The following is a 13,612-nucleotide window of genomic DNA, read 5'->3' on the forward strand; positions in this document are numbered from 1 at the left end:
ATGACAGATGCGCTAATGCAGAATGTGCATGCAGTCAATATCTGCAACTGGGAAGAGTATGTCAGCTCTCTGCGTGCTACGCAGCCGTGGATGGTAGCATATAACAACAATAAGTATGGGAGGTGGCTGCCTGACTTCTGGGCGATGCTGACAGCTCTCCCTGCTGAACAGTTTGCCTTCCTTCATACTAACTTCAGTTACTTCACTCAGTCCATCACAGGTAACCCCTATTCCAACATGGCCTGGGACATGTGGATTGAATGTACAATGAACAAGGGCAGCAAAATGAAGTCAGGCAGGCTCTCCATCCTCAAGAATAAAAAGCAGCTGCTGGTGCACTCCAGAAATGTTAACAATGTGGTCCGCATAAGAGCTGCTCACAACGCTCTTGCCACCCGAAAAGAAGCCAAGGGAAGCACACAGAAAGTGGCCTGAAGCGGATGCGAGAAGATGAGCAGTGCGTGCAGAACCTGATTGCACCCTACAGTCAGCCATGCCTGCCTCTGATGAGCTCATTGAGCGGACTTTAAATCAGCCCATTCTGCAGGAGAGGAGAAGTTGAACATCTTCTTGCAGAACCGGGTGTACAGTAAGAATAAATCGTTCCATGCACCTGTCAGTTTGAGCAAACGTTTGATATTTTCCAAGGATGCATGCGTAGAGAAGCCCAGCGAGGAACTCAAGGCAAGAGCTGCTGAAATGGAAAGAAGCGCTCTCAAAGCAGTGATCAACCTCGTTGAAGACAGTCAACTTGTCAAACTCCCCGAGTTGCTGGAACATCGTGTTGTTGAGGAATGTGTGGCCTTATTCAACCCCAATGGCACATACAGGAAGACACAGAAGAGCAAGCTCATCCAGAAATTCTCCCTCCAAACTATAAATATCAAAGAACCCTATGCCGCTCTCATTGACATGGGTATGATCTGGAGGATGGCAACTCCATCAGCAGAAGATCGGCAGACATAAGACGGCAGCCCATACAAGTGGTTGGACTATGTCCACAAGGTGTCATCCATCATCCTTGCCCGCCATTGTGATGCACACCGTATCATCTGTGTGAATGACCCATACGATGCAGCATTCTCAACTAAAGATGATGAACGAGACCTGCGTGTACAGGGTAACGCACATGTACCCAACACGTACATGAAATTGAATGACCCCTTCCCCTCTGCCAAGGCATTCAAAACACTACTGTGTGTATGTGAATGCAGAGATTGTCTACTCTGTTGCCCACATTGCATCAACTTGTCAACCTAACAACCGATGGAAGACTACAGCATTGAGCAGTCTGAAGCTGACACCATCCTCTTCACTGTTTATGCAGGTCTGCGGCAGTCAGGCTATAGTGGCCCTGTTGTTATTGATGCAGCTGATACCGATGTCTATGTCGCAGCATAGGCCATCTCACGGCAGCTCCCTGGCATGTTATGCATCAAAAGAAACAAAGAGACAGTCCTCTGTCGTGGCCTGCTGACAGAAGAGATGGCAGACTGCATTGTGCAGCTACACTGTTTTACAGGCTGTGATGTTAACTCAGGTTTCTTTGGCAAAGGAAAATCATCAGTGTATGACAAGGTGGCAAAGAGCTCTGTAGCACGGCAGCAGCTCTCACGGTGTGGAGATAGCCTTGACCTTGAGAAGGAGGTAGAACAAGAGCTCTTTTCATTCACAAGACAGGTGATCTATGGAGTAGCACCATGGCTGAAGCCCGTGCTGCCAAGTGGAAGACAATGAAGAAAAAAACATTTCTCTGTCTCCCTCCAGATGCAGATAGCCTACGCCAACACTGCCGCCGCGCTAACTATTTGGCATATCTATTGCGCAATCCCGCACTGAAACACCAACCCTCGCCACTCGGACATGGTTGGGAGTTGGTGGACGGTCGCTGTCGTCCTGTCCGCCACACGCAGCCTGCTCTCCAAACACACCTACCTGCACCAGGGCCATTTGAAGAGGACGAGGATGCTGAGAGTGAGGTGGATGTGGAGGAGGATGATGATGATGATGATGCACAGAGGAGGGTGGAGTCATCTGAATCTGATGATTCAGAAACCAGTGACACAGAATGTGTCACTAACAATGTGTTTTGTGTGTGTAAAAATTACAAACCCTAAATAAATTACTTTCCTATTCAAAAGTTTTCACTCTACTGGATGGCGGCCATGTTGAATTTCTGGGCCAAAATGAGGTCTTATGATTAAAATGGTGTCAGATTTGGAATCCTCGTGGTTGATTTGTATGGAAAAGTGTCTTCATACATTTTTCTAGGGTATCTCGATCAAAAGTTCATTTTTAGAGATGGCGCTGGGCGCCATTTTGAATTCGGCCCTCTAGAAAAAAATGCCGGGATTTTGGCGAGAGGCCTGGGGGCTAAATCTTTTATAATGGGTCCATAGAGGTCAAATCAATCATCAAAACATCCTTCCCAGAGGATGGTCACAGAACCTCAGGCTGTGACTCGACTATAAGTAGCTACGATAGTAAAGCGACATCTAGAGGCAGCAGAGTGTCAGAACCAGACTTCTACCTTTGGTTCCTATGCATGGGAACATATTGTCGTTGTCGGGTGGAAACCTCGTATCTCCAAGTTTCAAATGTGTACGTTCTTTCGCAAAGTAAAGCCCGGCTTCATCATTCAAGGCTGTCGCACAAAAGTAGTGAAAACAGCCGATCTACAAGCACACAACGCCTCGCACCGCGAGGCGTTGTGCGCTTGTAGATCGGCTGTTTTCACTAGTTTTAATCATTTTTAAAATGATAAATGCAAAACGAACGGTTTTGGACATACAAGGTTTTCACCCGACAACGATGATATTTTATTTTCCTATCGCGATACTACGGCCTGAAGTATCGATACAGTATTGGCAAATAAACTATTGCGATGTATTGCCATATCGATTATATTGCCCACCCCTAATCTACATGCTCACAACGCCTCACAACAATGTTCGCCTCTTGCTTACTTAATATTTGACAGTTTGGCCAGTCCTGTTGAATATTCAACCATTGGAATACTTTGAGGTCGAATAATTCGAATACTAAAAATCACTATTGGTGAATGCCCTGGTCCAGTCCCATCCTGGCTTCACAACAGGATGATGTGCGCCGTGGTCTAAACGGATTCCCTTGTAAGTGGAAGTACTTCTCTATTGGAACAAGGGACTGCCAGAATAGAGTTGTCACCAAAGACTAAACCATCCCAGTTAGTGCCACATTTAGGGCCGTCACAATTATTACATAATCGTATAATCGTGATTATTTGACATGATCGCAATTATTTTGTCATAATCGTCATAATCGTGAATGTTGAAAAATGTCAGAAATAGTGGAAATAGCAGATCTACAAGCTGCGTTGTGAGCTTGTAGATCGGCTATTTCCACTATCAATGTTATTTTTTAAGTAGTAAGTTGTCAAATATGTCAGTAATTTATTTGTATATTTAGGTTATGTGTCATATCTACCATGTGCAACTTCAAAGCCTAAAAGCCAAACAGAAATGTAATTATCAACAACAAATACACAATTAAATTAATTTTAGTTAATAGCCAATTATTTGAGTGACAATTAATCGTCATGTAAAATGTCATATCGTGACAGCCCTAACCACATTCTATATATTTATATATACAGTAGTGCTCGAAATGATTCAACCCCCTCGGAAAAATGTGTTCATTAGTGTAGCCACTGTTTCTTTGACTTAGAACTTGTCAACTATGCTCAGAACTGTACTTTTTGGAACATTCAGTGTCTTTGCAATTGTTTTATATCCTTTTCCTTTTTTGTACAAAGCAATAATCTCTTCTCTGAACTGCTCTAATCACAGTCAACAAGTCAACAAACTTCTAGTCAGGCCAGGTTGCACATCTGATGCAACTATTTAAGCCCTCGATTAGTCGATTGCAGTTGATTACAGATGTTTTCAGGTGTAATTAACAGGGTTCCCACGGTCATGAAATTCCTGGAAATATTTTGAAATTAGAAAAATATTTTTCCAGTACTGGAAAAGTTTTGGAATTGATCAAGGGTCCTGGAAGGTCCTGGAAAAAAATAGCTATGCATTGTCTTTGGTTATTGATTTTGTTAATACCTCTGAAATGACAAATTAAACATGGGCCAAATTGTCAAATATTAGAGGCAGAAATTGTGAAAATAGCAGATCTACACGCCGTTGTGAGCATGTATATCTGCTATTTTCACCATAGAACCGTGTTATACAAAATTCCTCAACTCTTAGTGCTCGTCAGGGTGGGGGGGTCCCCAGTTAAAACATGATTATTTCGGGGGGCCGCGGCCTGAAAAGGTTGAGAACCACTGCCATACACTACCTCTCTTTGGGCATTGCACATAGGAGTAAGCGACCTGTTATTGAGCTGAATTATTGTTATCTAGTCCTGGAAATTGGGTTAAATATTCTGGAAAAGTTTGGGAAATTAATTGGTAAAGATGTGTGGGAACCCTGTAAAAGTGAATGTGAGCTTGACATGGAATGCAATAGAAATGTATTGTCTAATATGTTGTTATTTTCTTTGTGTTTGTTTGTTTTCCCGTGCAGGCAGTGAGGATCCTCCAGGACGACATGGCCTGTGACATCATCAAGGTGGGCTCGGTGGTGAGGAACAGAGAGCGCTTTGTGAAGAGGAGGCAGCGGCTGATTGGTCCTAAAGGATCCACACTGAAAGTGAGTCCTTCTGATTGGTCCTAAAGGATCCACACTGAAACTGAGTCCTTCTGATTGGTCCTAAAGGATCCACACTGAAACTGAGTCCTTCTGATTGGTCCTAAAGGATCCACACTGAAAGTGAGTCCTTCTGATTGGTCCTAAAGGATCCACACTGAAAGTGAGTCCGTTTAACCATAGACATAGAAAGGTAGACGCCTCCTTCGGCTAGGGGGCGTATCGTATGCATTGAGCAACTAAGGGAATCTTCATCGCTTCCGTGTTCATTGCTTCCGCGTGCGTCACACATACAGAAGTCGGTAAGCCAATCAGAGGCAGGTGGGGGCTGGTCTTTACGTATGCAGCCTGTAAGAACAGCTGAGCAGCGCAACATCGGAACTGGCTCTGTTGAATTGAATTGTGGTCCTTGGATAAGTCCCGGAAAAGACACGCTGTGATTGGCCAGTAGTCACTTTGACTGACAGCGCTCCCTTAGTTTTTCCAGGAAGTCCGGACTAGAACTTTTGCACATCGCTCCAATGAACTGCAGAGGCGAACGAGGCATCTAGCTCTTTATATCTGTGCTTTTAACTACAGGATCTCTCCTCTTCTCAGGGTTCCTTGCACTCTCGGGATACACGGATTAAAAAACCCATTTAGGCCTAAAATTAGTGGATGCTTTAACTATTACAAAATAGCAGATATACAAGCTCACAGCGCGCTGCGAGCTTGTATATCTGCTATTTTTGAAAAGTCGTGAAAATTAGAATTTTGACCCGATTCTATAATTGTTTCTTGAATCCTTCTAAGACTTTTTGAAAAACCTATGTTTCTATGTCAGCAATCTGGCCAGCCATCGTCAAAGAAAAGGTCCTTTTCACTTAACTGGAGCTCAGTTAGTCTGTTCTTGAGAGACTACTATGTCAGTGGTTCTCAAACTTTGTCATGTGAAGGACCCCTAAAATGTTATGTATTTGGCCATGGACCCACATCTCAAAAAAAGCAGATCTACAAGCTTGCAGAGTGCCGCGCTGTGAGCTTGTATATCTGCTATTTTTCACTGGTTAAAGCATTCAATAATTCTAGGCCTGAATGGGTTAACCCTTAGGATTTAGAAGAAGCTTCTAGGTATTTTTCAGGCCTAAATGGATAAACTGCAGGATCTCAAACATACAAGAGGGGGATTTTATTTCCTCATCTCAGGATTCCTTGCACTAGGGATACACAGGTTAATCCAGTGCAAGTTCCCACTTTCTTCCCCATTCCATGTTTTAGCTGTGTGAAGTTTGGGCTTATCGCCACTAGGTGGCAGCCCTGTACTCATCATGTGTCACTGTGTGTCAATTTCAATTCAATTCAGATGTGCTTTATTGGCATGAGAAAACATACATTTACGTTGCCAAAGCAAGTGTCAAAATATAATAAATAAAAACTGTTGAAAATGGGGAACATATATAGAGTTGGAGGGGGTACAGCATTGTGTAAACAGAGCTATGTTACATTTTGTCGTTATGTACAGTATAAACAGGGTATGAAGCTTTTTGGAACAAATACCAGCATTTATTTTTTCTCGAAACGATTTCAATAGTATAAAAAAAAAAATTAAAACGTGTTTAAAGGTAGATGCTCTGTTTATGCTCTGCTTCAACTTGTTCAAAATGCGGCAGCCAGAGTTTTAACTAAAACTAAGATAAGAGAACATATTACTCCAGTCTTAGCGTCGCTACACTGGCTCCCGGTTGTTTTTAGGATTGAAGGCATGAAGGCACCTTCGTAGTTCGTACCTCTATGACTGCCTGCATAGATACGTTCCAACCCGCCCACTCAGGTCCTCTAGTGCAGACCTACTTGAGGCGCCAACAATGACATATAAAAAATATGGTGAAGCAGCTTTCTGCTTCTACGGACCGACAGCTTGGAATAAACTCCCACTACACCTAAGACAGGCAGCCTCTGTGGATAGCTTTAAAGCACAGCTCAAGACTTATTTCTTTACTCTTGCTTTTAATGTTTAAATCCCTGTGCAGTTTAATTGACGTCCGCACTGTTCTGAAATTGTTCTTCAATGTTTTATGTTTTTATTTTTCTGCTTTATTGTAATCATTGTAATTATTATTTTTTTCTCTGTTAAGCACTTGTGCTTCATCTTCTGCTCTGTAAAGCGCTTTGAGCTGCATTTCATGTCATGAAAGGTGCTATACAAATAAAAATGTATTATTATTATTATTTATACTTTATGTGGCAGTAGGTCTTGATGTCATTCAATGGCTAGTCCTTAGGGTGGTTGTTGTATTCCATTCTCTAGCCTTCTTTTATTACAACAGTTCACAAATCTTGCTGCTGTGTTCGCTCATTGTTGCATTTCTCCCAGTAGTTTTTTTTTGTCGTTGGTCATGTTTTCAAACTCACTTGGGTGTAATCTGTGGGGTAGTATGTGTCTCTGGTGTCTTGGTACCGTGGGCAGGTGGTTGGAAAGTGTCATTTTTACAACGACCAAAGCTGACAGTTCTTCTCCTCCTTCCAGGCTCTGGAGTTGTTGACCAACTGCTACGTCATGGTGCAGGGGAACACAGTCTCCGCCCTGGGTCCCTTCAATGGCCTTAAGGAGGTAAGTGTCCTTACCTTCTGGGTCCCTTCAATGGCCTTAAGGAGGTAAGTGTCCTTACCTTCTGGGTCCCTTCAATGGCCTTAAGGAGGTAAGTGTCCTTACCTTCTGGGTCCCTTCAATGGCCTTAAGGAGGTAAGTGCCTCTATAGAGAAAACATTATGGCAGATCGGCGATCATACTTTAATTGTTTTATAGCGATTACAGCATATTGACAACTCATCATAACAGGGTTCCCACGGTCATTGAAATTCCTGGAAATATTTTGAAATTAGAAAAATATTTTTCCAGTACTGGAAAAGTTTTGGAATTCAGGCTTTTGCAAATCCCGCCCCATTCTGCCCTGTTACTATGGTGGGACATTAACCCTGGGCAGATTGTTTTTATAGTGGCAGTGAATGTGATTTTTTTTTTTTTCATAGCCTCATTATTGCAATTTAAAGTACCAAAGGAAAAACATCTAGGTGATATTAATAAAAAGGGAAGACAAAGGTACAGTAGTTACATTGCAAAACAGGGGGTTTCCCCGAAAATATATGTTTTAATTTGTTTAATCCCAGTGGGACAGAATCACTATTGCAGATTCTTTTATAGTGGAAGTGGATGGGATTTATTTTTCCTTCATAGCCTCATTACAGCTATATAAAGTACCAAAAAAAACACATCTACGTGATATTAATAAAAAGGGAAGAAAAAGGTACAGTAATTACATAGCAAAACAGTAATTTCCCCCCGAAAATATATGTTTTAATTAGTTTAATCCTCTGGATCAGAGAGAGAATAGAAATAGAAGGAGAAAGCGCATTGCATCTTGGGTAGGAAGAGGAGAACTATAATCTGTTCTCCTCACATAATAGGCTGGCTTTTCGTAATTCTGCCCATTTAAAATATATGTACCCAATCGTAACAAGTTAGACCATTGATAAGGTCCATGTGAACTAGTCTGTTGAAGCTTATTCATTACAATGATCGCAAACGCTATGGTCGCGAGCGGCCTGGCCGTGCTCCGCAGTGCGGACAGCCGGTGAAAGACGGCTGCCACTTTCTCCGACTGCAGAACTCCACCCCCGCTTGCAAAAAGTGAATGTATTTTTCTGGTTGGCCAGTCAGGGAGTCTCAGGGACCAATCAGAAGGCTGACAAACGGTGAATTGATCAAGGGTCCTGGAAGGTCCTGGAAAAATTTATTTTCTTTTTGGTTTATAGTATTTGGTTATTATTTTGTTAATACCTCTGAAATGACAAATTAAACATTGGCCAAATTGTCAAATATTAGAGGCAGAAATTGTGAAAATAGCCGATCTACATTGTGAGCATGTAGATCTGCTATTTTCACAATAAAACCATGTTTTATTGTGAAAATTCCTCAACTCTTAGTGCTCATCAGGGTGGGGGGGTCCCCAGTTCAATTATGATTATTTTGGGGGGTCACAGCCTGAAAAGGTTGAGAACCACTGCCATACACTGCCTATCTGCTATTTTTGAAAATTCGTGATAATTAGAATTTTGACCCGATTCTATAAGTGTCTTTTGAATCCTTCTACGATTTTTTGAAAAACCTATGTTTCTATGTCAGCAATCTGGCCAGCCATCGTTGAAGAAAAGGTCCTTTTCACTTAACTGGAGCTCAGTTGTCTGTTCTTGAGAGACTACTATGTCAGTGGTTCTCAAACCTTTTCATGTGAAGGACCCCCAAAATGATATTTATTTGGCCACGGACCCCAATCTCAAAATATGTTGATCCAGGGACCACCCAGAAGCAAATATTTGAGTTACAATTGTTCACTTTTAAATAGATATATTCAAAGACTGCAAAAAAAATATCAATAGTTAAAGCAGTCAATAATCCTAGGCCTAAATGAGTTAATATGATTGACTCTAAAACCAGGTCTTCTGTTGTACAGGTGCGAAAGGTTGTCATGGACACAATGAAGAACATCCATCCAATCTATAACATCAAGGTAGGCATTAATACTACAATAATTTACAAATAAGTTATCCACGACAACGATAAAAACTCTGGTTCTGGCAGTGTAGACACTACACAGTCATGGAGTTTTAGGACAGGGTTCCCCAATAGGCGGCCCGCGGGCCACTTGCAGCCCGCTGGGGGCTACTGTCTGGCCCACACCAACCCCAGTAATAATGGTGGTATAAGAGCAGCAACAACACTAGTATATCGTCGTTGTCGGGTGGAAATCTCGTATCTCCAAATTTGTACGTTCTTTTGCAAATCATACAAGGCTGTCGCACAAAAGTAGTGAAAACAGCAGATCTGTAGATCGGATGTTTTCACTAGTTTAAATTATTTTTAAAATTATAAATTCAAAACGAACGGTTTTGGACATACAAGGTTGTCACCCAACAACAACTAAAACTGTCGCTGGAGTAGTGGGAACGCCATCGTCGCCCCCTGCAATGTTGTGGCCCTCGGCTTGGTACCCTGGACATAGGGTACCAAGCCCTTGGGGAAAACTAATTTGGGAACCCTGTTTAGGAGGATGACATTATGTGCTATGGTAAGCATTACCAAGAGACTCTATGACAGGTTTCAGGCCCAATGAAGATCATTTCCATCCTTGTACTGATTGTCATGATTGACACATCTTTATATCTGGGTTTGATGCCAGTGTTGGCAACACCTGGAGCTGAGGGCTTGAGACTGAATATGTTAACAAGGCACAAATCTGATGCTTAATTAGCCATTTATACCAGGCTAAAGAAACATGACAGTATTTTGACCGTTACTCCACCTTTTCTGTCCACAATACGACACTTGATGAAATGATTCTAAATAAATTGCAGCTGCCAGAATATCCCATATCACTGTCACACATACATTAGAGTAGTGTTTTTTTGTCAAGGCAACGTGTCCTAAATGGTGACCATTGGGACCAATGATTAACATGTCCTAAATGGTGACCATTGGGACCAATGATTAACATGTCCTAAATAGTGACCATTGGGACCAATGATTAACATGTCCTAAATAGTGACCATTGGGACCAATGATTAACATGTCCTAAATAGTGACCATTGGGACCAATGATTAACGTGTCCTAAATAGTGACCATTGGGACCAATGATTAACATGTCCTAAATAGTGACCATTGGGACCAATGATTAACATGTCCTAAATAGTGACCATTGGGACCAATGATTAACATGTCCTAAATGGTGACCATTGGGACCAATGATTAACATGTCCTAAATAGTGACCATTGGGACCAATGATTAACATGTCCTAAATAGTGACCATTGGGACCAATGATTAACATGTCCTAAATAGTGACCATTGGGACCAATGATTAACATGTCCTAAATAGTGACCATTGGGACCAATGATCAACATGTCCTAAATGGTGACCATTGGGACCAATGATTAACATGTCCTAAATAGTGACCATTGGGACCAATGATTAACATGTCCTAAATAGTGACCATTGGGACCAATGATCAACATGTCCTAAATAGTGACCATTGGGACCAATGATTAACATGTCCTAAATAGTGACCATTGGGACCAATGATTAACATGTCCTAAATAGTGACCATTGGGACCAATGATCAACATGTCCTAAATAGTGACCATTGGGACCAATGATCAACATGTCCTAAATAGTGACCATTGGGACCAATGATTAACAGACTCTGATGATCAAGCGGGAGCTGGCCAAGGACCCCGATCTTCGGGGACAGAACTGGGAACGCTTCCTGCCTAACTTCCGTCATAAGAACCTGTCCAAGCGCAAGGAGCCCAAGAAGAAGAGCGTCAAGAAGCAGTACACGCCGTTCCCCCCCCAACCCCCTCAGAGCAAGGTAGGGCATTCACCAAATATTCCAATATCAAAGTCACTATTCGACGTTCACCGATATCGAATATTCGCTTTTTAAAAAAAAATACTGTATATATGTTTCTTCATGGTTTATAAAGCTTGGCTAGATAGGAAGTCATAAGAACCCTGACAAGCACTTGTAATTACATTTAATGTGACTCAGATAAATATTGTGAAAATGACAGATCTACATGCCCACAACGCCTCGCGTTGCGAGGCGTTGTGAGCGTGTAGATCGGCTATTTTCACAATGTTCGCCTCTTGCTTACTTAATATTTGACAGTTTGGCCAGTCCTGTCGAATATTCCACTATTCGAATACTTTGAGGTAGAATAATTCGAATACTAAAAATCGCTATCCGTGAATGCCCTAGAGCAAGGTGAATATAGAGAGACAGAGAGAGACACACCCCTATTCTCTATTAACCCTACGTTTTAACAGCGGCCAACAGCCGGCGACTCTGGGAGATGTCGTCCAAAATGTACATTATTTTCATCTCTTTGGGCGACGTTTTCCACCATCGCCTCATCGACTGCTATCACCAGTAGTTACCGGGTCCCATTGACAGAATAACGCACCTCCGGAAAATGCAGCCGACTGTCGCCCACTGTTAAAACACACCGTCAGTATACTCACGTGGATTCTGCTGACACAAATGAGACATGGCTATTGTTTTTCCCAATAGTTCTCAATAGTCTTTAGGGGTAGTAATCCGGCAGATTAAAAAAAAACACTATAAATATCAGAAAATGGGCAGACTTTTTCAATTCTTTTCTCCACTCAAATCTTTATTGTCTGAATGAATTGTGTTGTATTTCTCTCTAGGTTGACATGGAGCTGGCTTCAGGAGAGTTCTTCCTACGAGAGAGTGCCAAAAAGAAGAAGCGTTTGGAAGAGATCAAGGTAGGGGGCGGGGCTTTCAAGCCAAATGCATCCTTTAAGTTTGGTGCCAAGCCATCATAGACGGGGTGTTGACACTGTTTGCCTGTAATTGCCTTCACAAGCCTGTGGGCGGGGCCTGTTTTCTTTTACCAAAACACCCGATGTCGTATGGCATGTTGAGGGGCCTTTCTAGACTTCTAACCATCCAAGGTCCCACATGTTGAGGGGCCTTTCTAGACTTCTAACCATCCAAGGTCCCACACCACACATCGTATGGCATGTTGAGGGGCCTTTCTAGACCTCTAACCATCCAAGGTCCCACAAATTCAAACAAATACAAACTATTTGCCCCTCGCAGCTTCCTGGTGTCCTAACAGCTTCACCCCACGACATGCCAGTACATGTTTAATTAGTCCTAGAATTATTGAATGCTTTAACCGTTGAAAAAATAGCAGATATACAAGCTCACAGCGCGGCACCGAGTGCCGCACTGCAAGCTTGTAGATCTGCTATTTTTGAAAAAGTCGTGAAAATGTGTGCAAATCTTTGAATATATGTATTTTCAAAGCAAACGTTTGTAACTCAAATTTTGCTTCTGGGGGTGGTCCCTGGAACTAAATATTTTGAGATGGGGGTCCGTGGCCAAATACATATCAATTTGGGGGTCCTTCACATGAAAAGGTTTGAGAACCACTGACATAGTAGTCTCTCAAGAACAGACTAACTGAGCTCCAGTTAAGTGAAAAGGACCTTTTCTTTGACGATGGCTGGCCAGATTGCTGACATAGAAACGTAGGGTTTTCAAAAGACCTTAGAAGGATTCAAAAGACACGTATAGAATCGGGTCAAAATTCAAATTTTCACGATTTTTCAAAAATAGCAGATCTACAAGCTCGCAGCGCGGCACTCGGTGCAGCGCTGTGAGCTTGTATATCGGCTATTTTTCAATAGTTAAATCATAAAATAATGATACACTATAATGTGTACCCGTTCTGAATGGGCTAAGCACATTTATTGATGTGATGGTTGCTGCTGTCCATTCTGTGCTCAGGTTAAACAAGCAGAGAATGTGAATAAGAAGCAAGAGGAACGAAACAAAGCCTTCATTCCACCCAAAGAGAAAGCTCTCGTCAAGAAGACAAATAAAGGTACGGGAAAAAATATTTTCAAACTTTGTGATGTTGTACTTGTAATATCCTTCTATTTGACTGTGGATCCTCAAATGTGAAGGCTTGCATTTTATACTTCATTGCATAAACCCTCTTGACCAAATGTTAAAGGGATAGTTCACGGATGGAGCCCATGGAGACTTGAATTCATGTGTATTTTTTTGTTTCTGTTCAGTTCAGTTCAGTTCAGTTTATTTTCAGTTCTTTGGGCATTATACAAGTTATTATTGAAAAAAATAGAAAAATATAATCAACAGTATAAATATGCATACGAAAATGTCTGTACATACATTTCACAGTATTTGTCCAAGTCCCTGAAAAAGGGGTAGAGAGAAGCCACAAGGCTTGTCGGGCCCTACCCCTGGTAATGTTTTTTTTTTATGACACTTCTTTTTCTTTTCTTTTTTTTTCTTCTTTTTTGTCACAATGAAATAAAAAGTAGACAACAATAGTAATTATG

General features: G+C 41.8%; 1 protein-coding gene across 3 annotated transcripts in view; it reads left to right on the forward strand.

Moving 5' to 3' along the window:
• The window catches only part of krr1 (KRR1 small subunit processome component homolog), a 253,861-nt gene that overhangs the window by 11,619 nt on the left and 228,630 nt on the right, over positions 1 to 13,612 (forward strand). For all 3 annotated transcript variants that reach the window (XR_013963326.1, XR_013963327.1, XM_080754835.1), the window contains exons 4-9: positions 4,557 to 4,682; positions 7,186 to 7,269; positions 9,170 to 9,226; positions 10,914 to 11,084; positions 11,927 to 12,004; positions 13,035 to 13,131. Coding sequence is in view for 1 of the 3 variants with exons in the window: in XM_080754835.1 (XP_080610961.1) it covers positions 4,557 to 4,682; positions 7,186 to 7,269; positions 9,170 to 9,226; positions 10,914 to 11,084; positions 11,927 to 12,004; positions 13,035 to 13,131 (613 nt within the window). In the remaining 2 variants the exon portion in view is untranslated. The remainder of the gene's footprint in view (positions 1 to 4,556; positions 4,683 to 7,185; positions 7,270 to 9,169; positions 9,227 to 10,913; positions 11,085 to 11,926; positions 12,005 to 13,034; positions 13,132 to 13,612) is intronic.

Source organism: Nannobrachium achirus, assembly GCF_963921795.1.
Source record: "Nannobrachium achirus genome assembly, chromosome: 23".
NCBI classification, from domain to species: Eukaryota; Metazoa; Chordata; class Actinopteri; order Myctophiformes; family Myctophidae; genus Nannobrachium; species Nannobrachium achirus.